At 49.7% G+C, this 23,298-nt stretch overlaps 2 protein-coding genes and 1 pseudogene across 5 annotated transcripts in view; 1 reads left to right on the top strand and 2 right to left on the bottom strand.

Moving 5' to 3' along the window:
- The window catches only part of LOC122429593 (BOLA class I histocompatibility antigen, alpha chain BL3-7-like), a 425,948-nt gene that overhangs the window by 95,772 nt on the left and 306,878 nt on the right, over positions 1-23,298 (bottom strand). The window contains exon 8 of one of the 4 annotated variants that reach the window (XM_043450057.1): positions 20,064-20,315. The exons of 1 other annotated variant lie outside the window; for it this stretch is intronic. In XM_043450057.1, the coding sequence (XP_043305992.1) occupies positions 20,311-20,315 (5 nt within the window). In that variant the 3' untranslated portion in view covers positions 20,064-20,310. Of the gene's footprint in view, positions 1-20,063; positions 20,316-23,298 lie in introns of those variants that run through there. 2 more of the 4 variants (XM_043450054.1, XM_043450049.1) reach the window with 2 other exon arrangements.
- Positions 3,709-12,449, top strand: LOC122429592 (MHC class I polypeptide-related sequence B-like). The gene is given in 7 exon segments (XM_043450038.1): positions 3,709-3,896; positions 6,471-6,731; positions 6,980-7,267; positions 7,851-8,129; positions 8,254-8,382; positions 10,473-10,534; positions 10,536-12,449. Coding segments are annotated over 7 exon segments (1,152 nt in total). The 5' UTR covers positions 3,709-3,826; the 3' UTR covers positions 10,599-12,449.
- The window catches only part of LOC122429942, a 7,897-nt pseudogene continuing 4,920 nt past the window's right edge, over positions 20,322-23,298 (bottom strand).

Genomic DNA, 23,298 nt, shown 5'->3' with positions numbered 1-23,298 from the left:
TCCTCTGCATTGGCAAATGGATTTTTATCTACCGGACTATCACAGAAGCCCCAAGGTTCTTATTTTAAAGAATATATATTTCAATGATACAGATGACAAAAACAAATATTCTGATATCACTGATAACTGCTCTGGAAAAAATTATGGCTGCGCTAGAAGATTGGCAGTGGCGATAGCAGGGGCAATAATTCAGGGTTTGTTAGACACCACGTTTCTGAGGCCTTGACCTTGGGCCACTGGACCAGAGACCTGAATGGAAGGGGGAACCAACCAGGTGAGTTTCTGGAGAAGGGGTGCTTTTGTGGAGTCCCAGCAGGGCCAGGAGCCCTGGGCAGGACTGAGCAGTGTTAGAGGCCCGTGTGTGTCGAAGAAGAAGCTGGGCTGAGAGTGGTGGACTGAGGCTAGGGTGGCCAGAGGGGCCCTGTCATGAGGGGCTTGTCGGCAGTGATGAGGGGCTGGGAGTTCATTCTAAGAAGGATAGACACTGCAGTGTTCTTCGGAGTGTGGTGGCGAGGACATGCTCTAATTCACAGCTTAAAAGATCATATCGTCATTTAAAATGTCAGTTTAAAAGGTCAATTTAAAAGATCATTTCCTGGCAGTCCAGTAGTTAAAAATCTGCCTTCCAATGCAGGAAACTCTCCCTGGTCAGGAAACTAAGATCCCACATGGCTGGGAGCAACTAAGCAACTAAGAATTCAAGAAGATTCTACTTTTGCCCCAGGAATAACCTCACTGTGGGCAGCTGAAGATCCAGGGTCCTTTCTGAGGCTCCCGGGATGTAGGGGCTACTGAGCTATAGCCCTAAATAGAGTTATCCTTTCTACCTAACACATCCCACAAAGAATTACAGCCAGCTTCAGAGATCTCATCTGAACTAGCATTTTGGTTTTCTGGTGTTGGTTTTGTTTGAGCATTTGTGTGGGCTTAGAAGTATCACAACGATTTTCTCTTAATGATATTTCTTTGAGGGAATTTGACATCCACCCTAGGTGACTCTGGGGCTTCTCTGGTGGCTCAGTGGTGAAGAACCCACTCACCAATGCAGGAGACCCAGGTTCGATCCATGGTTTAGGAAGATCCCCTGGAGAAGGAAATGGCAACCCACTCCAGTATTCTTGTCTGGAAAATCTCATGAACAGAGGAACCTGGCAGGCTACAGTCCATGGGGTCGCAAAGAGCTGCACACAACTTAGCGACTAAACAACAATAGTTCTACATCTTCATGGTGGTGACATGGGCATGTCAATTGGCAAAACTCAACCAGCTCTGTGTTTCAAATAGGTGTTTTATGTAAAGTATGTACTTTCAAAGTTGATTTTTAAAATATAAATCTCTTTGGAATGAGTCCTTTGGTTAGGTAAACAAAAGAAACAAGACACCTTGTCTTTTTGCTGAGAGCTGTGCCTTGCACATCTGGAGGGAGAGACTGGGCCATTTACTCCCCAGTGGTTGGGCAGTAACAAAAACAGCCGTCTACGTATGCATTCAGAGAGCAAACAGTTACAGCAAACTTGAACAAAAGACATCTAGATGAAGAATAAAGATGTTAGAAATCATAAAATTACAGTTAAAAATTCATCTCCCCTGTAGCTTTTTTCTCCCTTTCTCTTATCTTTTTCTTTTTTCAACCCTTTCCCCTTCCCTCCTTCCTCTTCCACTCTCACACAGTTTATCCCCTCGCTTTCAAGCACACGTCCCTCATCCGGGGCCGGTCAAGGACCAAAGCCCGTCTGGCATTCTGCAAAGGCTGAAGCACCTCACGGCTCTGTAGCTATTGTATCGTTTCAGGAAGTCACCCCGGTCTTTGAAGAAAGTCACTCTGGGTCTAGTTTCCTCGCTAAGGTTGACAGAACCTCGGTGTGTGTGTTTTCCTGGATCCTCAGTTTCTGCTTGCCTCTGCGGTGGGCGGGACGGGATTCGAAGGCCAGCTCCGCCGCAGACTCTTTCCTTCCCGGGGCGACGCGAGGCGGCGGGGAATGTACTTGGATCCTAGAATTCAAGAGCGGCCCCGTGGGCTCGGGCGCTCGGGAAAACCTATTCAGAATCGACCCAGTGAGTGCTTGAAATAAATCGGGTTCCGGTATCTCCCTTCGGACCTACAAGTGGGAATTTCCGTGGACCCGGACAGATCTGCGTTTTCACAGCCTGCAGCCTGCAGATGTTAACTGTTGAGCAGTTTGAGAACGAGAAACCTAAATGCAGCTCACTCCTCTCCCAACCTGCCCATAAATTCCTTCATTCTGCTTTTTTTTTTTTTTTTTTAAATCCACGAACAGCATTTCTTCCCTTTAAGCCAGAGTTATAGGGGAGGGGTGATCTTCCGAGGGTTTGCCGAGCCCCGCCCTGGGTTATGTAAGCTCCCAACTGTCGGGTCGTTTTCTGTTTCCTTTCCCGACCCTGTAGTGGTACCAGACGTCTGCGGGGAGAAAGAGGCCCGTGTGCCGGTGAGTCCAGAGGTACAAAAGGAAGAATGGAGAAAAAGTAGTTTATAGAGCAAAGCAGGGGAGTCTGGAGGCTGGGTGGGCGGTTGAAAAGCACTTGGTATACCGGGCTAGCTGCGACGTGTGCTGGGGGAGGAGGCAGCCAGGGCTAAATTCAGGCGAGCCCCCCAAATCTGGAGTCCTACTTCCCACGCAAAGTAGTTGGCATTATCTCTCATTACAATCATCCCATAATGCTGGGAAACAAACAGCATCTTAACGTTAGTATTAAAAGTCTTTGGGGGGAGAGGGAGAGGGTTCACCTAAGTGAACCAGCTTGCTGGAGCAGCCACACCCAGCGAGTCTTGAAAAGAAGACTGACGTGGAAAAAAGGACTTGTCTAGCTGTCAGGAGAGCTGGCTTCCATCTGGCTGTCTATACCTTCACTACTCATTTATTTATTTATTTTTGGTTGCCCTGAGTCTTTGTTGCTGCACGGGGGGCTTCTCTAGTTGCCGGGAGCTGGTCTAGAGCGGGGAGAGGGCGTTCAGTAGTTGTGGTGAACCAGTGAAGTTGCTCAGTCGTGTCCAACTCTTAGTGACCCTATGGATTGTAGCCTACCAGGCTCCTCCATCCATGGAACTTTCCAGGCAAGAGTACTGGAGTGGGTTGCTATTTACTTCTCCAGGGGATCTTCCCCTGGGACCTGGGATCCAGGTCGAACCCAGGTCTCCTGCATTACAGCAGACGCTTTACCGTCTGAGCCACCTGGGAAGCCCAGTTGGTACAGGGGCTCAGCTGCTCCCGGGCCTGTGGAGTCTTCCCAGAGCAAGATGGAACCCATGTTCCCTGCACTGGGAGGCAGACTCCATCCACTCTATGCCTCCTTTCACTTATGAGCTTTAGCAGTGAAAAAGAGTCTCTCTGGGATGGGACAGGACCCACTCTCTGACCTGCTAAGTAAGTTATGATGGTCAAAGTAATTACCTGATGTGAAATCTAAGAAATGTTAAAACTTCAAGAGGTATGACATTTGGGTCCACAACAAAAGTATTGCATAGGATCTTAGTGGAATGGTTAGTAATGAGAGGCAGAGTACAACTGAGGAGCGGAAGTGAAGTGAAGTGAAGTAGCTCAGTCGTGTCCGACTCTTTGCGAAAGGGTGGACTGTAGCCTACCAGGCTCCTCCCTCCATGGGATTCTCCAGGGAGGAGCCGAGGGAAACTGCTAATCTTGGGCCCGGGGCAGGGCTGGGGGCGGGGCCGGGGCGGGGCCGGGAGCCGGCCACGCGCAGAAAGGGATTTGTCAGCCTGAATTCCGGTTCAGTTCCCCGCCGCGGTTTCTCGGGTCCGCCAGTTTTCGTGCGGTCCCGGAGCTTCTGGCAGGGAGACAAGATCTGGGCCATGGGGCTCTCTCTTGTCTGGCCGTTTCTAGCCGGAGCTGCCTTTTTTGTGCTCCTGCGTACAGCCGCTGGTGAGTGGGGTTCATTGAGGTCTCAGTCCGGACGGAGCCCGGGGTGGTTTCAGGGGTCCGTGTGGTTAGTATTCGATGGGATTCGGTGAGCGTCGCGGGGACCGTCTCAACTGCGACGGGGGTTGGGCGAATAGATGAGTTGGGGGGATGGAAGGAAGGTGGGGGGCGGGGGGGTGTAAGGTCTAGGAGCGGCCGGGAACTTCACACGGTGTGTGGCGAGCGCTCCATCCCGCTCCTCAGTCTCTTTCCAGTTCCTAGCCTCTGCTCTCCCTGCCCCACCTGCCCTCCCCGGTTTCCTCCTCATCACAGTCCTCAGATTCCCCGAATTGACAAGGCAGCCTGGTCCCCATTCCGCTACCTGCCGCTACCCCCGCACCTTCCCCCCACTCCCCGTTGCTCTCTTGAATGGCGTCGAGGTTTCTTCCAGGTCCCAGGCTCAAGCGATCACTTCTTAGCCGTCTGTGAAGCGCCCTCTTCGGCCCTGAAATTTGTCCTCTCCTATTCTTAGCTCTGCCGTCTCTTATTTCTGGCCGCTGGAAACAAGGAGTTTCCAGGCAGGCGGGGTTAAGGGTCCTCAGCCCCGAGAGTTAGGGCCCTTCTTCTAGTGACCCAGCCTCTGGGAAGGGGCAAGCTCGATCCACACTCTTCCTACTGCTATGGGCACTGTGGCGGCTCCTGAATCACTGACGGAGGTTTGGTCTGTGAGCTTTGGGACCAAACGATTCTTCCTGCGATTTCCGTGGTCTCCCCTCCCCTCCCCTCTTACGCCCCCCTCCCCCACTAACGTGAACTCTAATTTTCCGCTGTGCCTGTGGTCCCACAACTGAATCTCTCCTTACCTCCTCCCTTGCTGGCCCTCGAGCCCCCTCGGGATTTGCCTTCCCCTCTCCGTGCTGCCCCCTCCCCTCTATCGTTCTCCGATCTCTTCCTAGGGCGTCCCCACCCTCATCCCTTTTCCCGCTACAGGTCCCTCCCCTCCCCTCATGGGTCTTTTCCTGCGAGGATCGGTCACCTCAAGGCTTCTACTCTCCCCTCAGCTTTCACTAACCTTACTTTTCCTGGGATGACTTTTACCCACGGATTTTCCCCTCCAAACAGGTGATGCCCTATTTTCAACACCAGGGGGAGCTCTCCTGACAATGACAACTGGGCCTTGAGCACAGTGCCCAGCCCCTGGGGGAGTACCTGTCCCCCACTTGACACCCATCTTCCTACCTCTGCCCCCGTACAAGTACTTGCTCTTGGCCCTCATCCAAGGGGGGCCTTTCACCGAACATGGCCCCTCCCTCACTCCTGCATCCTAAACCTCACCCTCTGGATTCCTCCACTCTACAGGCCACAGGTGCCTCCACTTGCCCTGGTCCCTCTGCAGCTCCCCCCATGGCACCTTGCCCTGCTCCCAGCCTTGTCCGAGTGCCTTGGGCCCTCACCAAGTTCTCATCAATCACAGGCCCCCTGGTGCCCAGAATCTCCACCTTACCCTCACTCTCCCTCACCCAGGGCGTCCCTCCTCTTCTGTCTTTACCTTAACCCAAGGGCGGGGGTCACCCCTGAGCCATGCTCATCTCTTGCCCCTCAATCCCAGGCCCTCACCACATCTCCTCTGCAGTCTCTTCCCTTCCCCCACAGTAGGAATACTGCCCTTGGTCCACTGCCCACCTTCTTAGCCTTTATCACCCTCTCTTTGGTTCCATGACCCCAGTGGGCTCTCACTATCTCAATCTTGTATCCAAAATCCTTGTTTATGCCACTTTGTCACAGGCCTTTGCTACAGGGAGTCTTCTCCCAGGCCCCCACCCCTGCTTGCTGGATGCCTGACCCTGACCCTCCGTGGAGGTGTGAAATCACTCCCTCCAACCCCTCCCACCACGTAGGTGCTTCCCAGTGTGCACCTTGGCTTTCAGTTCTATCTTCTCTTGCCACCCTACTCCTAATTCCCATGACCCTTGTGTGCATGGACTGACTCCTCCCAGGGGGACACTGGCAGGTGCAGCCACTTTCCCACTGGTGAGGCCTCTTTGCACTCTGGGCCCAGACCCACTCCTTCACCTCCCCCAGGTTACTGGCCACCTTTGTCTCTCTTGGGGCCACAGCCCAGTGCCTCAGGCCCCTCTGCCTCCTGCCTCAGCCTCCCTGGAGCCCGCCTTGTCCATGATGAGCCTGCACCAGGGGCGGCAGCTCTCCATCTCACCTGACCCCTCTCTGACCAGGGATGCCTCTGGTCCTGGGTCTGACACTGCCCTTCCCTCCTCTGACTCCACCTCCTCTCTCCCTCTTCCTGCCTCTGCCCTTGCCCTCCTGCCTGGACCCTTAGGGAGCCGACGCCTCCCTGTCCTGGCACTTGTCCTACATGTACGTCCATCTCCACCCTCTCCCTCCACTCCTCCATTCCCCTCTCCCTCCTTCTCTTTCCCATTTTTCCTGTATGGAAATCCTTACTCTGGTCCCTTGAACACATGCATATTCTGCATCCTCAGCACCTGGAGCAGGTCAGGACACAGAACTTGTCTGTTAAACATCTGATGTGCACTTGTCTCCAGAAACCAGCTTCATCTGCGGTTCCTCCTTCCCCAGGATCCCACAGTCTTTCTTACAACACTACGGTGCTGTCCCGGGATGGCTTTGTTCAGGACAGATTTTTTGCTATGGGATACCTGGATGGTCAGACCTTCCTGCACTTTGATGACACGAAGTGGAGGGCAGAGCCCCAGGGACAGTGGGCTGAAAGGCTGGGAGCAGAGACATGGGAGACAGAGTCCAAGGACTTGAACGAGGCCTGGAAGGAGCTCAGGAAACTTCTAGCAGAAATCCTGTCCCTGCAGGAGGAGAAAAGAGGTGAGAGGGCAGAGGGGGCGAGAGTGCTATGGGGCATTTCCCAGGAGGGTCTGCAGCCCAGAGCACGGGCCTCTTTCCTCTGAATTTGGGGATGGGGGTGAGGAATTGGGGTCTGTGAGTTCAGCAGCACAGGGAAGACATGGAGGGGAGCAGGGGGGAGCCCTCTATCTGGACTTTCTCACTTGGGTGGGAGAACAGAGGCCCTCGGGACCAGAGGAGTCACTGCTCGGGGGGTGGGGATGGGGCAGGCTTACATTCCCTCCAGGAGACCGTGGGCTGTGAGATCCGTGAAGACAGCCACCCCCGGGGCTTCCGGCTTCTCCACTTCAATGGGGAGCTCCTCCTCTCCTGTTACCCGGAGGCCCACGGATGTGCCAGGCCCCAGTCCTCGGCTCAGAACTTGGCCTTGGAAATGGAGAAGTTCTGGGACACAGATGGCTTTCTAAGCAAGCATTACTGGGCCCACGTGCAGGGAGAACTTTGTGGAAGACTGCGGGGCTACCTGGAATCCTGGACGGGCTTCATGGAGAGGACAGGTACTGACCCTGGGCCAGGCCCTTCCTGCGCCCCGATCTTAAAGCCTCCCATCCCGACTTGCCCACGGACCTTTTCCCTGTCCCCTGGGCGCATATGTGCTCTGTTGGCGTGGTGTCCTGGGGTTTCTTTCCTGTTCTGTTAAATCCACTGTAGAAAGACGGGTGGGTGGGGGTAATGAACTGCCCCTGTGACAATTGTCCAGGGGAGCAGCGGGTCCTCTGACAGAATCTGTACGAGGGGAGATGGGTGTCAGGCAGCAGAGGAGGCCCTTAGATGGGGATGGGTCCTTGGCTCCCAGCCTGCCTGATCCAGAAAATTCCTTCTAGTCCCCAGGAGCCCACCCTTCACAGCCCCCTCCCCAGCATCAACAGTGGATCCAAGAGAGTGAGGCCCATCCCACCCCTCCCCTTCCCCGCCAGAGGACTTGGGCCCCAGGGAGCAGAACAGACTTGGAGCAGGCCTGGGGGGAAGAGGGCTCAGCCAGAGGTGACAGTGAGGAGGAGCAGCCCTGTGCGCCCCGTCCTCCTTCAGGGAGCAGGGCTTGGCTGCGGGCCTCACTGGCTCTGTGCTTTCTCCCCACAGTGCCACCAGCCGTGAATGTGACCCGCAGCCAGGACTCGGAGGGCATGGTCCACCTCACATGTAGGGCTTTTGGCTTCTTTCCCCGGAATATCTCAGTCGCCTGGTTTCAGGATGAGGAACCCATGAACCGGGATGCCCTGGAGTCTAGGGGTGTCCTGCCTGATGGGAACGGGACCTACTACACCTGGGAAACCATAATAATTCCCCAAGGAGAGGAGCAGCGGGTCAAGTGCCTTGTGGAACACAGCGGGAATCACAGTACACACCTCGCACCCTTGGGTGAGACTGGGGTGAGCCTGGAGGGGGTTGTGACCCTGAGAGTGTCAGAGGCCAGGGTCAGGGAGAGGAGAGCAGGTTGTGGCTCTGGGGTGCCCGGCTTGTATATAATAAGGTCCTTTTTCAGGAAAGACCCTGGTGCACCAGAGATCACGGTGGATTGTGAGCGTTCTTGTTGCTGTTGTTTTTATCATCGGATTTTGTGTCTCTTGTTATATTAAGAAGAGGAAGACAGTGTCAGCTACAGGGAGGCCAGGTGAGAAATCTGGGCAGGGGTTGTGCTGCGTGAGATTCAGCAGGGATGAGGATTTCGGCTCCCTGCCCTGTTCTCATCTCTTTTTGTTTTCTGTCAGGCTCACCAGGGCTTGTCTGGGGAGCATGTGTTGGATTATATGCTGGTTGGGAGTGTCGAGGTGATCCAGGAATCAGAGAGAATCTTTAGTAAAGTGTCTGTACCTGGTGAGGAGGGGATAAACACTGAAGAGGAATTTAGAGGAAAGGCGATGACCTAAGTGCCTGTCTGCATTTCTCCCCCCGGGTTTTCAGTCATTATTAAGAATCCAAGTGAAAGGATCATAAGGCTCAAACTAGGGGTCGGTGGATGGTCAGAGCCCTGCATGTGATGTCCCCTTGCCAGGCCCCACTTAGAGATGTCTTGCAGCCTCTCAAATTCCTCCTCCATGAACTATCTTCTGAGTTGAGTGTCTGCTGGATCACTCCCAGTCTGCACCTTTCGCAAGTTCCCCTCAAGTGCCCCCATGCTAGCTGGGCTCTCCTTCCCCATAATATGGAGGACTAGTAGATATCCTTTGACCATTTGAGGAGAGGAGACCAGTCAATCCTCAGGCAACTGGGGTCACTGATTTTTTCCTACCTAGCCCCTTGACACAGTCCAAGGGCTCTTTAGAGCAGGGCACTGGGTCTGCCCTCCGTGGCCTCATCCTGCCCCCCTGAGTCAGTTCCCTTGCTCATGGTGGTCACTGCCTTGTAGATTTGGAGAAGGTATGGTCACTTTGACTTCCCCATCATCGAGTGGGTTGAGGGGAGAGGAAAAGAGAAGCAGAGCTTTGTGTGTGGCAAAGCGCAAAGGCAGAACGTGGAACAGTAAAATGGTGGCAGAGACTCGGCTTCTGTCGAGGCTACCTCTTCTGTGTCAGTTGCCTTGTTGGGGGCTTGGTTTCTTATCCCCAAACATAATTCCCGTATCAGTCGGCCTTCGGCCTGGGCATACAGGGGTGGTTAGTTCTCACAGCAGCAGACTGTCCGTGTAGCACCCAGAGCAGGGACCCCGCAGATCTGTAGTTTCTCCTGCTCTTCTCTGGGGAACATCAACTCTGGTTCCTCTGGGGCATAAATGGTTGTCTTGTATGTGTTGGGGCATTTGCCAGGAAAACTGTGACAATCATCTCAAAATCACTTTTGAAGTTTTTAATGTTCAATAAAATTGTTTATGATTTTAGGTGGCAATCCTTAATAGGATTCCATGCGCATTGAATGAAACAGGAATTCAAATGGGGCGCTCCTGTTGGGAAGTGGAGGGTGGGATGGCAGTCCCAGGGTACAGAGAGGGCCAGGTACAACCTCATTCTGGGGGAATTCTCAAGAACCCCAATCCACATTGAAAAGCAGATCCCCTGCAGGTAGTGAGGGCGGGTCCTGGTTGACTCCCTGGCTGAGCAAGGCAGGAGGGCCTGCTCTGCCTCAGCCCAGCCCAGGACTTGGAGTGGAGCTGGGATTCCCAGGAAGGAGCAGGAAAGGCCAAGGGCAGCCCAGTGTTTCTAGACGGGGCTGCTGTCCCCTGGGCCTCCGGATGGGCTTTCCAGTTCGGAGCTGCTGGCTCAGGGCTGGGGATGAGGGGGAGGGGAGCTGCAGAAGGTGGAGATCAGGGTTGAGGTGGAACTGGGCAGTGGAGCAGGTGCTTGTGCGGGTGAGGAGGCCGAGAACTGAGGAGAGAAAGGAGCTGTGTGTGTGTCCACTCCCGGACTGGAGGAACATGGAGCTGGGTCCTGTCTATGAGGGAGCCTCGCATTGCGTTAGAGAATGGATCTGGGTTCAAGGCGGAAAGGCCTAGGGTTTTCACTCTTGGATCTTGTCCTTGTGTCCTGGGACTTCTGTCCCTGTTGCAGAGGGTGGTGGCAGCAGGGACAGGTGATGGTGTTAATGGAGTCAGGGGAGGAGTTCAGCAAGAGCTGGGGAAAAGGAGGCAAAAAAAGAACAGGTGTGTTCTTCCCTCAGAGGAAGGCAGAATCTGACTTTGAAGCAACTGAAGGAGAATCTCTGAGGGAATGAAAAGCATTATTCTGCAGCGAGTTGGTCAGTTATTTATTGGTTTTTCTTTTTCCCCAGAGCCTATTAGCCTACAAGACCGGGATCAATTCCAGATGGAGCCAACTGATCATAATAGCCTCAACACACCCAGAATTTCAGTCCTCGTGTCAGACTCAGCTCCTCAGTTTAACAGGGGAAGCTTAGAATCTGCAGCCAGGAGGCCTGAATTCAGTTCCTAGTTCTGGTCTTAATAGCACTTTTTCTTTTATGTGTGTTATTTATTTTATTATTTTAAAATTATTTTTATTTTATATTTTATTTGTAACTGGAGAATACTTGCATTATGATGTATCAGTTTCTGCCACACAGCACTGTGAATCAGCCCTAAGTCTACATGTATCTCCTCCCTCTGGAACTTCCCTCCCACCCTCCCCACCCCACCCCTCTATGTCGCTGAGCACCAGGCTGAGTACCTAGTCAGGACCTGTTCCCTCCCTGCCTGGTGCACACGATGCACAGTAAGCTAATGGGAATAGAGAACTCATTCCATGTCTGTTTATCCCAGTAGCTTTTTACACTCAGTGATGTGTATGTTTCAATGCTACTCTCAATTCATCCCACCCTCTCCTTCCCTCACAAGTCCATTCTCCACATCTGCGTCTCTATTCCTGCTCTGTAGATAGTTCATCATTACCATTTTTCTAGATTCCATATAGATGTATTTTTTGTTTTATTATTATTATTTTTGAAGATAGTTGATTTACAGTAGAACACATTCCTTCTGAGGTCTCAATTTCTTCATCTATGAAATGAGAAAACTAGTGTTTATTTTCAGTTATGGTTGGGATGATTAAAACTGATAATATATTTGAGGTGGTTACAGCTGCACCACACTCGTGACTAATATTAATTTTGCTTTTTATATTATAATAGAGCACATGGACAATAAATTATTACCAATAAGCTTTATCTGCCAGTTTCTTTATTGTGGCTTCTCCTGAGATGACTACTAGCAGATTTCTGGAAATCTAAGGTTCCCTTCACACTTGTCACACTCACATATGCATTACTTCATGCCTGCAACATCTGTATAACTTCATATTAAAAGTTTTAATTGCTCTTTAAATATACACATCTGGATTACATTTTGTTTCCCATGCTGGGAAGGGACAGTGTGTAAAATTCTGGGGAAAAGGAGAGTTTTAATCTCAGCCTTGAGGAGGCTCTAATAATCCCCCACCTCTCTCTCCCCCCAGCTCCCATTGTCTGACATTTCAGCACAAAGGGCTGGGGGATAATGCAGTGGGACTCCTGGGGCGAGTGCTCAGTGGCTGACCCTGGGGGGAATCTCCCCTGAGCAGTTGTCACCCTCATGTGATGAAGCAGATCTGAAAGGCGATATCGGGGAGGGGACAGGACAGGGCTTGGGGGCTTCTGATTAGGAGGAATATGGGCAGTCTGCTTCTAGGGAGCCGTGACTGTTGAGGATGAGTGTCCTGAACCGAGAGAGTAAAGGAGCCCAGGACATGGAGGGCTGGGCAGCATCTCCCTCCATGAGCTCAGGCTGATTTCCACAGGGCAGACGGGAGGTGAGACTTCTTCATCGGACCCTCAGTCGTTCCTGACTTCTGGTCTGGGGGTGCACAGGTGAGCGGTGCTCTCCTTGGTCAGGACCACCTGAGCCTCACCCAGGTAAAGCATTTGTGGTGGCGTGTTCTAAGGGGCATCTCCCACAGACCCAAAACAGGTGACAGGAGCACTTTCTGCAGCAGGATCTGACTGGAAGCAAGAGGGTGATAAAGGGCTCTCCTAGTCAGGGCCTGTTCCCTCCCTGCCTGGTGCACACGATGCACAGTAAGGTAATGGGAATAGAGAACTCATTCCATATCTGTTTATCTGAATGGGATGATATATTCTTTCACAGTTTTATTCAAGGTTAATGTCATTGACGCAGTTGTGCATGCATGTTTCCATTCGAGTATTCTTGCATTTTAGTAAACTCTCAAGTGTCATTTATTGTACTCAGTTTTCATTAAGCATAAACTTTCATCCTCATTCATTTTCTTGTGTGATTATTTAATCAAAGGTACCACTGTTTGTACATTAATAAGTCAAGTTTCTGTGTATGATTTCTCATGATACAGACTCTTGTTATAATCCCAATACTTCTCAATTTCTGCTTTCCCATAGGTGACCACTTTGAATAATTTTTTAACTGATTCTTTTGGTTTTTATTTCCAAATCTTTAAACATGATGCCTTACTAGAACTGCTGCTTGATTTTTCTGTCACAGCCACTGTCTGTCGCATCACACAGGGGCTGATGCAATAGTTAACAGTCATTGCTTTCTTTCACTCTTCTCATTCCTTCAGTTTCCCACTTTATTTATATATTGATCATACTTAGTTCATTCAGCTTTTTCTTTTCCATGACTAATACACTGGTCAACTAAAAAGGTGCTCAACTTAAGACTTGTGAGTTAAGTTTTATTTGGGGCAAAATGAGGACTGCAGCCTGGGAGACAGCACCTCAGATAGCTCTGAGAAACAGCTCCACACAGGTAGGGAACAAGGGTCAGTATGTATGATTTTGGTAAAGGCAGAGTTCAGTGCAATCAAGTACTTATCTTCCCAAGGTTTTCTGCTAGTCACAAGGAGCTGATCTCACCATGAAAGGATTTAATGCTTTTCTACATATGAGGAAATGAAGCAAACCAAAGGAGTGGAAAAGGTCAGTTTTCATTCCAATCCCAAAGAAAGGCAATGCTAAAGAGTATTTAAACAATTGTACAGTTGTACTCATTTCACATGCTAGCAAAATTATGCTCAAAATTCTTCAAGCTAGGTGTCAGCAGTATGTGAACTGAAAACTTCCAGATGTACAAGCTGGGTTTAGAGAAGGCAGTGGAACCAGAGATCAAATTGCAAGCATTTGTTGGATCACAGAGAAAACAAGGGAATTCCACAAAAACATCTACTTCTGATTCATTGACTATGCTAAAGCTTTTGACTGTGTGCATCACAACAAACTGTGGAATAGTCTTCAAGAGATGGGAATACCAGACCATCTTACTCGTCTCCTGAAAACCTGTATGCAGGTCAAGAAGCAACAGGTAGAACCAGACACGGAACTGAGGACTGGTTTAAAATTGGGAAAGGAGTATAATAAGGCTGTACATTGTCACCCTGCTTATTTAACTTATATGCAGAATACATCAGACAAATTGCCTGGCTGGATGAATCACAAGTTGGAATCAAGATTGCCAGGAGAAATAAATATCAACAACCTCAGATAAGGAGATGATACCACTTTAATGGCAGAAACTGAAGAACTAAAGAGCCTCTTGATGAGGCTTTGTGTTTGCTGATTATGCTCTATGAAGCTCTCATGAATTCAGCTCTAATGATTGCTCTGTTTGCATGACTCTTTCAAGAAGTGTGGATACTTTGGATATTCCGTCAGTTTTTCGTTTTTTGGAAATGTCGTCCTGGACCCTTCTGATGTGCTCCCACCTGGTCTGGATTCTTCTGCACTGGGAGCAGAGCCATGCTCCTAGGATCTCCCTCCACCACCAACTGGGCAGCACTTTATTTATTCATTTTTTTTGCAAGGTTATAATGAAATGGAAACGAAAATTAATGAGTAATAGAGGAGTAATGGAGGACTTGAAAAGAAGAAAAAAAAGAAAAAAATTTTTAATTAAAAAATAGTAAAAATATATGAAAATGAAAATTAAGGAGTAATAGAGGAGTAATAGGGAATTTTAAAAGAAAATAAAAAAGAAAATGTAAAAATTAAAAAAATTAAAAAATAAAAAGAATTTTTTTTTAATTTAAAATATAGTAAAAATATATCTAGGAATTTCTCTGGAGCTGTTGCGGGCAGTGTGCATTCAGTTTAGTTTCAGATAGCTCCTTGTTCCAGCTTACACTTCTGGATATCTATAGGCCCCTTCCGGTGTAGTCGGTATTAACTACAGGGATTTTAATCTGTTGCACCGGTCACTTCTGAAGCGGTTCCCTTTGTTCATTTGGCTTCTGTTTGCAGGTCTCTTCAATGTCTAATTTCCGCCCTGACACAAGCGGGCGGAGGTGGTCTCTTGTTTAGGTTCGCTGGTTCAGTGGTGCTGCGGGGAGGGAGGGGCGCTGCAGACAAACATCACTGGCCTGTGTGGGGAGCACTTGCAGTGTTCCAGCCACATCGGGTTTGCCCCCGCTCGCGGCGTGTGTGCTTCCCCCTCTACACTGCTCAGGCTCCAGACTGCTCTATAGGGAGCGGGCTCTGAGTTGCGTGGGGTTCCAGTTTTCCAGTTCTCCACAAAAGCGCAGACTCGGCTGGGCCTGTGGTTTGTGCCTTCGGCCCAGCAGCTCTTGCAGCCAGAAGCTTGACGAGCGCACTCTCCCCGGGTGCAGTGCGTCTTAGCCCCTCCGCGGTCCCCGCTCGGTTTCCGCGCGCCGGTCCTGTGCGCCTTGTGTCTCTGCTGGGGAGCAGGTCTCTAGCTGCGACCCTCCTGGCGGATGTCACCCATCCAGAATTTCAGGAAGTCTTTGGTTAGAAGCTGGGAGCCTGTTTGCCCTTTGGTAGGGGGTGCTGTCTCTGGGGCTACGTTTGCCCCTCCCCCCTGCCCCCTGCCTCCAGCCTCAGGTGGGGGATGGGCCGGTCCGCAGCCGGCTAGCTCTTCTCTGGAATTGCTCAGTCTTTCTTTTGTTCTGCAAACGAGCTGGCAGTGTGTTAGCGCTTTTAGCAGGTTAATTTTCTCTCTCTCTCTCTTGCTATCCCACAGTTTAAGTTGCTATCTCACGTTAGCTCCCTCCGATTGCCCTCAGGGCTTTCACGCCCGGTCCTTACCCTAAGCAATGCCGCCTGCTCCTCTCCGTTCAGCCCCCACTTCCTGGTGGCGGATGCGGGAGTCTGGGGTACTTTTCTGCTGGGAGTAGATTTTAGGCATGTAATCTGTGGGTTTTATTTATTTTCCCTCCCAGTTAGGTTGCCCTCCGAGATTTGAAAACTTCCCCCAGACCCGCCAGTGAGAGGGTTTCCTGGTGTTTGGAAACTTCCTCTATTAAGACTCCCTTCCCGGGATGGGCCTCCATCCCTAGCTCTTTTGTCTCTCTTTTTATCTTTTATATTTTGTCCTACCTCCTTTCGAAGACGATGGGCTGCTTTTCTGGGCGCCTGATGTCCTCTGCTAGCGATCAAAAGTTGTTTTGTGGAGTTTGCTCAAGTTCAAATGTTCTTTTGATGAATTTGTAGGGGAGAAAGTGGTCTCCCCGTCCTATTCCTCCCCCATCTTAGCTCCTCCCCCCTGGGCAGCACTTTAAAGTGCTGTGGATACTGCACAGCACAGGGAACTCTACCCAGCACTCTCTAACGGTGTATATGGGGAAAGAATCTAAAAAAGACTAGATATATTTAGACCTGATTCACTGTATTGTAGAGCAGAAAGTGACACAGCATTGTAAATCAATTACATGCCAATGAAAATAAAACAGACAAGTAAGCAAGCAGATCTCTACCCTGAATGTCATTTATTAGTCACTGGTTCTTTCAGCCAAACCTGAGTGCCTGCAATGTACCACATCAAGTTCCAGTTCCAGATCTTTGCTCTAACAATTGAAATTTGACATTCTTGTCCATCCCTCTCTCTCCCCCTCACCTGATTAGAAGCATTTCCAGATTAGGAAAATTCCACACTGAAAGAGTCTGGGTAGGAGGCAGAGACCACCTTCCTCCATTAGAGAAGAAAACCCACTTTCCCTAATATTCTTGCCAGAGCATACAGCATGATGCTGAGGTCCCACCACTCAGGTGACCACATGTCAGACTCTCCTCCGGCCGTTGTGACACAGAGAAGCTGAAACTATGCAGGATGCATCTGACAAGGGTGTCGAGAGTGGGAGTCACACCACACCCAGTTGTCAGGAGCCTCAGTGATAGCCGTCCTCAGCGCGGGGTCCACGTCCAGCATGAGGGGCTCACTGTGTGAGCAGTGACACTGTGCCCCAGTGGGGGCGAAAGTTCCTTTGTGGGACCTGGCCTGGAGTGGACACTGTGGGTCCTGTTCCCGTGGAGCCATATATATATAGTACTGTATGTCTAACTTTATTTGGATCCCATTGTTAGCTCTAAGAATGAGTGAGGAGAACTCAACCTGGAGAATAGTTTCAGAGAGCAAGGATTCCATTACGCTGAACTCTGAACTACTGCCTAAGTCTTCAGGTGAAATAAGAACTACATTATTTCTCAGCATCACACCTCATAATTGACAATATGAATTGTCAATATAAATTCCCTTTTCTTTCTGAAGGAAAAAAAAAAAGTTTTTAAATGTGGATTTAAGACCCCTCTCTGGCCACTCACTCTCATATACCTCAGGGGTTCCCAAATTGGCTGATCATCAGAATTGCTTGTGGGGCTTTTCTGAAATGCTCAGCTTCTCCCCAGAACCACCTTCTCAGAGTATTAGGACAAGACCAAGGGATTGCTTATTTAACACCTCTGTGTGTGAGGCTGATACACAGCATGTGGGAATCCTGGTCTACGTACTTTCCTGCTACTAAAAGTGTGATCTGAAGACCAGCAGCATCAGCACCAACCTTATATTACAAATGCAGATTCTCAGGCTCTACTCCCGACTGTCTAGATTTAATGAGGGTCCAGGGAGCACCAGCATCCCCACCTGGACCCCGCACTAATCCTACAGGCTCCTCTACTGCATTGTTCTCCCTTCACCTCCTGATTCTGCACAGCAGTTAGACTGATGCTTCTTCTTCTTTTTTTTTTTGATGTGAAAACATCTTTATTGGCCTCTGTTCGCAAACTAAAAAGTTAGTGAAAAGCAAACACCATTAATATTTGCTAGTAAGGCTGGTAGCACTTGCTGCAAAAATGTACAATAAACATTTCTGCTGTTAAGGATATATTCCAGTGTTGGAAACTTGTTATTGGAAGTAAGATAAAATTGCCTGTGGTTACACTGCTAAGTTATACTTACTTTCTAAGAATTTTTTTGTTCAGTAACTTAGAAGCCAAGCAGCCATAGCACAATTTCCTTTTCATTCTCAGGGGATTTCCTCAGCTAAGGGCATGTCTTTTAAGAAACCTGTTCCATAATTAATGTTGCAGGCCTCTTTAACCACCAAACCAGCACTAAGAGCAGGTTTTGGTTTGTCTGACTTAAGTTGATCTTATTTAAAATGAACTGGGGACTTTGCTGGTGGTTCAGTGGTGAAGACTCTGGGCTCCCAATGCAGAGGACCCAGGTTAGATTGCTGCTCAGGGCCTAGATCCTACATACCTCAACCAAGAGTTCGCATGCCATAACTAAAGATCCTGCATGCTGCATATAAGACCTGGCACAACCAAATAAATATTTTAAAAACAAATGATTATGACTTTAAAAATTAATAAAATAAATAAAATGAACTTGTTACAAAGGATTGGTTAATCTAAGTATTCCCCTAGGACTTAAAAACTTTGGTATGACTTTATAATATAGACTTTGTGTTAATTACATAGCACTTCTTAAGTTGTAAAATACATATTCTTTCAACCATTTTAAAGTGTATAATTCAGTGGCACTTGGTACATTTACAATGTTGTATGACCATCACCAGAACACTGATTACCCCAAAAAGAATCCCCACAACTATTAAGCAGGCACTCCCCAACCTTCTCCCACTAGCCTTTAGTAACAACCAACCTGCTTTGTCTCTGTGGACTTTGTTTTTTGAAGCAATGCAAGGCTTGTGGGGTTTTAGTTCCCCAATCAGGGATCAAAGCTGGTTTCTCAGCAAAGTCCAGAGTCCTAACTACTGGACCACCAGGGAATTCCATGTCTCTAGGGATCTGCCTATTCTGAGTATTTCATATAAACAGAATCATATAATATGCAGCCTTACTGTGTCTGGGTTCTTTCACTTAGTCTGTTTCCAAGTTTCATTGATGTTGTAACACTTATCAGTACCTCCTTCCTTTCTATAGCTGAATATACCATTACATGGACATACCACATCTTATCATCACATTATGCAAACACCATTGCTTGTTCATCCAAACATCAATTTGGTTGTGTCCACCTTTTGGCTGCTGTGAATAGTGCAACTATGAACATCTGTATATAAAGCTTTTGCTTGAATGCTTGTAATTTTGGGTACATACCAAGGTGTGGAATTGCTGGGTCATATAATACATATAATACTTCTCATTTAAATTGCTGAATTCAAATACTGAGTGGTACTATTTATGAAAATAGTGAAGACTCCAGGAAATTATGTAAAACACACTAGATGATTAACCAAAAAGTGGCAGTAGCTCTAGCTCTAGTTTTTGACACTAGGTAGTGGGAAGGATACGGGTAAGTTAGTGATTCTCAAATAGTGTGCACAAAAATTACCTGGCAAACCTTTTAAAAAATGCAGATGACTGAGTCTCAAGGCCAAATATTCTAATTCAGTAGGGCTGGAGCCTAGGAATTTGTACTTTAGACATCCTAGATGATTCTGATGGAGATGGTCTTTCCACTGCACTTTGACAAACCCTTGAAGCTGATGGCTCTTTCTCAACTGAAATCAGATTAGACAGAAGGGATTAAAGGAGTAAAATGAAGCTTTCCCAACTGTCACCTTAATCTTTTATAGAAACCCTGCAACTGTGATGACAAATAATATATCTGCTGAGGAAATATATATCTGCTGTGAGGAAAACTCAAGTCTTTCTATAGTAGACTTTCTTCATTTTAATAGGCAAAACCTGACCAGTAAACAACACATAATATTACAAATAAAATACTACTGAAAGCAAAGTTGCTCAGTTGTGTCATGGGGGGACTCTTTGCAACCCCATGGCCTGTAGCCTACCAGTCTCCTCCATCCATGGAATTTTTCAGGCAAGAGTACTGGAGTGGGTTGCCATCTCCTTCTCCTAGACTGACACTCCTAGTGAGCAGTCACACCAGGTCATCTTCTATTCAAACCATCTTATGAGTCCACATCTTTCACAGACATCAGATACCTTCCAATATGCTGGAGGCACACATGATCTGGCCAGACACTGGATCTCATCTCAATTCCTCGTTCCTCCAGCCACACCTCCCTCCTGCTCTTCTTTGAACACAGACATTCCTGCCCTCCTGCATTTGCACTGGAGGCTCCTCTGCCTGGAGAGAACTTCCCCCAGACATCCTCGTGGACATTCTTTCATGTCCTTCACATCGTTACTCAAATATCATCTCCTCAACGAGGCCTACACTGACACCCTAGTAAAACAGCCACATTCCCTGTACCCAAACACTTACACTCTGGGTCACCTTCCTCAGAGCACTTGCCAATCTCTAGGCAGACACTTCCCTCATTTATTAGGCTCACTCTGCCCCATCTCACCAGAACACACTGCACGAGGCCAACAAAGTGTGTCTGTTGTTAGTTCACCGAGGTTTCACAGATACAAAAATAGAGCATCCTCTATCTGGCACACAACAAATATCAGATGAAGGAATGATGAGTGCAGACGCCTCTGTATTCTATCTTCATTAATGTGAACTCAGGCCACTTGCTCTCTCGCGGTAGCTACAGCACATCATCCATTCACACTGACATCAATGCTGCCTGTTTCCCCACAAGAGCTGATCACCCCTCCCTCCCATACCGACCAGTCTGCACTCTACACATAATGATATTTTCTCTTCAGAAAAGATGATCCCAGTCTGATCGGTCCCACATTCCTACCTGCTGTGACTATCAGGCGCTGCTTTATAAATCCAGGAGTTCGGATTGGAAGACGTCGGCAGTCTCCCCACCTCCTCACGTTATGCTAACAGGAGCACAGACGCATTCAGATGCAGCTGCAGAAAGGGGAGTCTGGGATCTGATGTCACAAAGCAGGACCGAGCATCACTCAGTCCCCACAGGCAGCTGTCTCACACTGTGAGAGAAAAGAATCAGGAACCAGTTCAGGTCAGTCATGTAACGGCTGACATTCTCCACAGCCCCCCACACGCTCACATGTCCCACTCAAAGATCCCTGCCACCCAGTGTGTCCCCTCTGCCCCAACTCCTCCCCCAATCTAGACTCTCCAGGGTCTCACTTTTATGATCTGTCAGAGACACATCAGAACCCTAGACACTGTCACTGCCTGGAAGGGAACAAAACCAGGATGTGGTCAGAACCCACAGGAGAGAAACTAAAGAAAGCACTTTGAGGAGGGTGAGTCCCCCATGGCCTCTTGTCTGCACCCTCACAAGGGTCTCAGGAATCACACCCCCTCTGTACTCACTTGCAGCCGGGATGTAGCCCCCTCCTTTTTCACCTGTGAGAAGAAAGTATCACATGAGAGACCATGGAGCAGACTGAGTCATGAGACTCTAGAAGAACTCCCTAGTCCTGGATAACAAAGAACTTCTCAGAACTGTGACCAAAAATCCAGGACAGGCTCAGGAACATGAAAGAAGGCGATGTGGGGGGACTGGACCACCTGCCCTCCTGGAGGTCTGTCCTCTACAGGCACATTCCGTTCTAACCTTCAAATGCTGAGAAAAGGCCCCCAACTGGAATTATGAAGATGAAAAATTTGTCTTTCATTTTCACATGTACTTCACAAAAGTCTCAGTCTTAGCATCAGCTCAGATTCCACATGTGTATGGAGGGTACTTTCTAGTAACGAGGCAGCCAAACTTCCACCTGGGCCAGGAACCTGCCCAGTGAGACAAGAAAACTCAGATCCCTCCCTCCTTTCTCTACCTGAACGCTTCTTCCTCCAAATCACAGCTCCAGTCACCACAGCCCCAGGGACCATGAGAACCAGGCCAACAAAGATGCCCATGATGAGGACGGAGGGCTGAGGAGGTTCTGTGGAAGAAAGGGAAGGGGCCCAGACTTCAGGCTTCAGTCCTGACTTTGCTGATGGTGTCCAGAAGGCCTCCTGCTTTATCTGAGAGGAAGCTCCATTCCAACCCCTTCCTTACCCCATCTCAGGGTGAGGGGCTCCTGAAGCCCCTCGTGCTGCACATGGCACGTGTATCTCTGTTCCTCTCCAGAAGGCACCACCAGGGCTGCCCACTTCTGGAAGATTCCATCCCTTGAAGGCCTGGTCTCCACAAGCTCCATGCCCTGAGTCTGGTCCTTCCCTTCATGCTGCCAGGTCAGTGAGATCTCCTCAGGGTAGAAGCCCAGGGCCCAGCACCTCAGGGTGACCTCACTGTCAGAGAGGCGGTGATGAGTCACATGTGCCTTTGGAGGGTCTGAAGCGGAAGAATCAGAAAATTCACATTCCATGGGCCACTGAAGCAGAACCACTTGACCATGCTGAGAAGGGACGAGATAATGGGTTTGAAAAGATGCAGCACAAACACCAGACACCAGCCTGGACCCCAGGGTCTGGGAAAAACTCCTAGTCCCTGGAAAGTTCTGGAGCCAGGGTGAGTGCCAAGGTAGGAGACTCCATGTCAGTGGAAAATACAGAGTAATGGTCCTGATTTGGGTTGAGGCTGAATGTCTCAGAAAAGCTGGAGTCTGGCCTCTTAAGATGTTCTCAGGGTGAGAACAGGCTTTGAGAGAGAAAGTCATGGTTCACAAGATGGCAGTCAGGGTCAAAGGGCACTGCTGACCAGTTACTTCAGGGATGGTTTTCTGCTTCTTCTCCAAAAACACTGAATGCTTTAACTGTCCTTCAGAGAAGTGGAGCCACTGGTGTTTCACTATCTTGTACAGAATATGAAAACCTGAGGGGATTCCCCCCTCTTCGAACAAGAAGTTTGGGCGGTATAAGCAGAAAGTGAAGTCGCTCCGTCCTGTCCGACTCTTTGGGACCCCATGAACTGTAGCCTACCAGGCTCCTCAGTCCATGGGATTTTCCAGGCAAGAGTATTGGAGTGGGTTGCCATTTCCTTCTCCAGGGAATCTTCCCGACCCAGGGATCGAACCTGGGTCTCCCGCATTGTAGGCAGACGCTTTACCCTCTAAGCCACCACTTTCACTTTCTGCTCACACCGACTAAACTTCTTGTCTGGAGAGGGGGGCATACCCTCAGGTTTTCATATTCTGTACCAGACAGTGTTTGGGCGGTGTTCTCAGAAGGACCCCATTTTCCTCTCCTGGTGGAAAGCCGGCTCCAGCCTGAGAGGAGATCAGGGAGGCCCGGTGCCCCTCGTTCCTGCGCGCAGCAGCGTGTCCTTCCCGTTCTCCAGGTGTCTGCGGAGCCACTGCACGCACTTGACCTCCAGATAGTTCCGTTGGAACTCAGCCTCACCGGAGATTTCCCACTTGCTCTTGATGATAGAAGCCACGGTTTCTCCCACGGTCCACGAGCGCAGGTCTTCGTTCAGGGCGATGAAATCCCCACCGTCGTAGGCGGACTGCCAGAACCCTAGAAGGAGGCGTCTGTCCGGCCCCACGTTGCAGCCAAACAAACTGGAGAGTGTGGGTCCCTGACCCGCCCCGACCATCCGTGGTGATTAAACCCAAACTGAAAATGAAACCGGGTCAAGTCCCCGCCCCCATCTCCGCCCCCGGCTCCTCCTGAGGGGGGCGGTGAGGGTTCTGCAATGTCGGGGTAACCCTCGGACCCGGAGCCTCAGGGCAATCCCGGCCGGTCCCTGGGGATGGGGGCCGTGACCTGGACCCGGGCCCGCGTCGCTCACCGGCCTCGCTCTGGTTGTGGTGGCCGGGCAGGGTGTTGAAGTCTGAACGGAATCTCTGTTGAGCTTCCTTGGCTTCTCGTGTCACCTCTTCCCAATATTACGGCTCCTGCTCTTCCAGGCGCTCGCGGCTTCATTCTCGGATTCGGGGTGTCGCTGGTCGAACCGCGCGACTGCGTGGTCGTCAGTAGCCGACGCGTGATGAAGCGTGGGCTCCCGGGCCAGGGCCGGGACACTCGGTGGCGAATAGGCTAGAGAGTGGGAGCTTTGGG

Source organism: Cervus canadensis, chromosome 28 (genome assembly GCF_019320065.1).
Source record: "Cervus canadensis isolate Bull #8, Minnesota chromosome 28, ASM1932006v1, whole genome shotgun sequence".
NCBI classification, from domain to species: Eukaryota; Metazoa; Chordata; class Mammalia; order Artiodactyla; family Cervidae; genus Cervus; species Cervus canadensis.
Note: the sequence above shows the minus strand (reverse complement) of the source record. Positions and strands in the feature narration are given on the sequence as shown.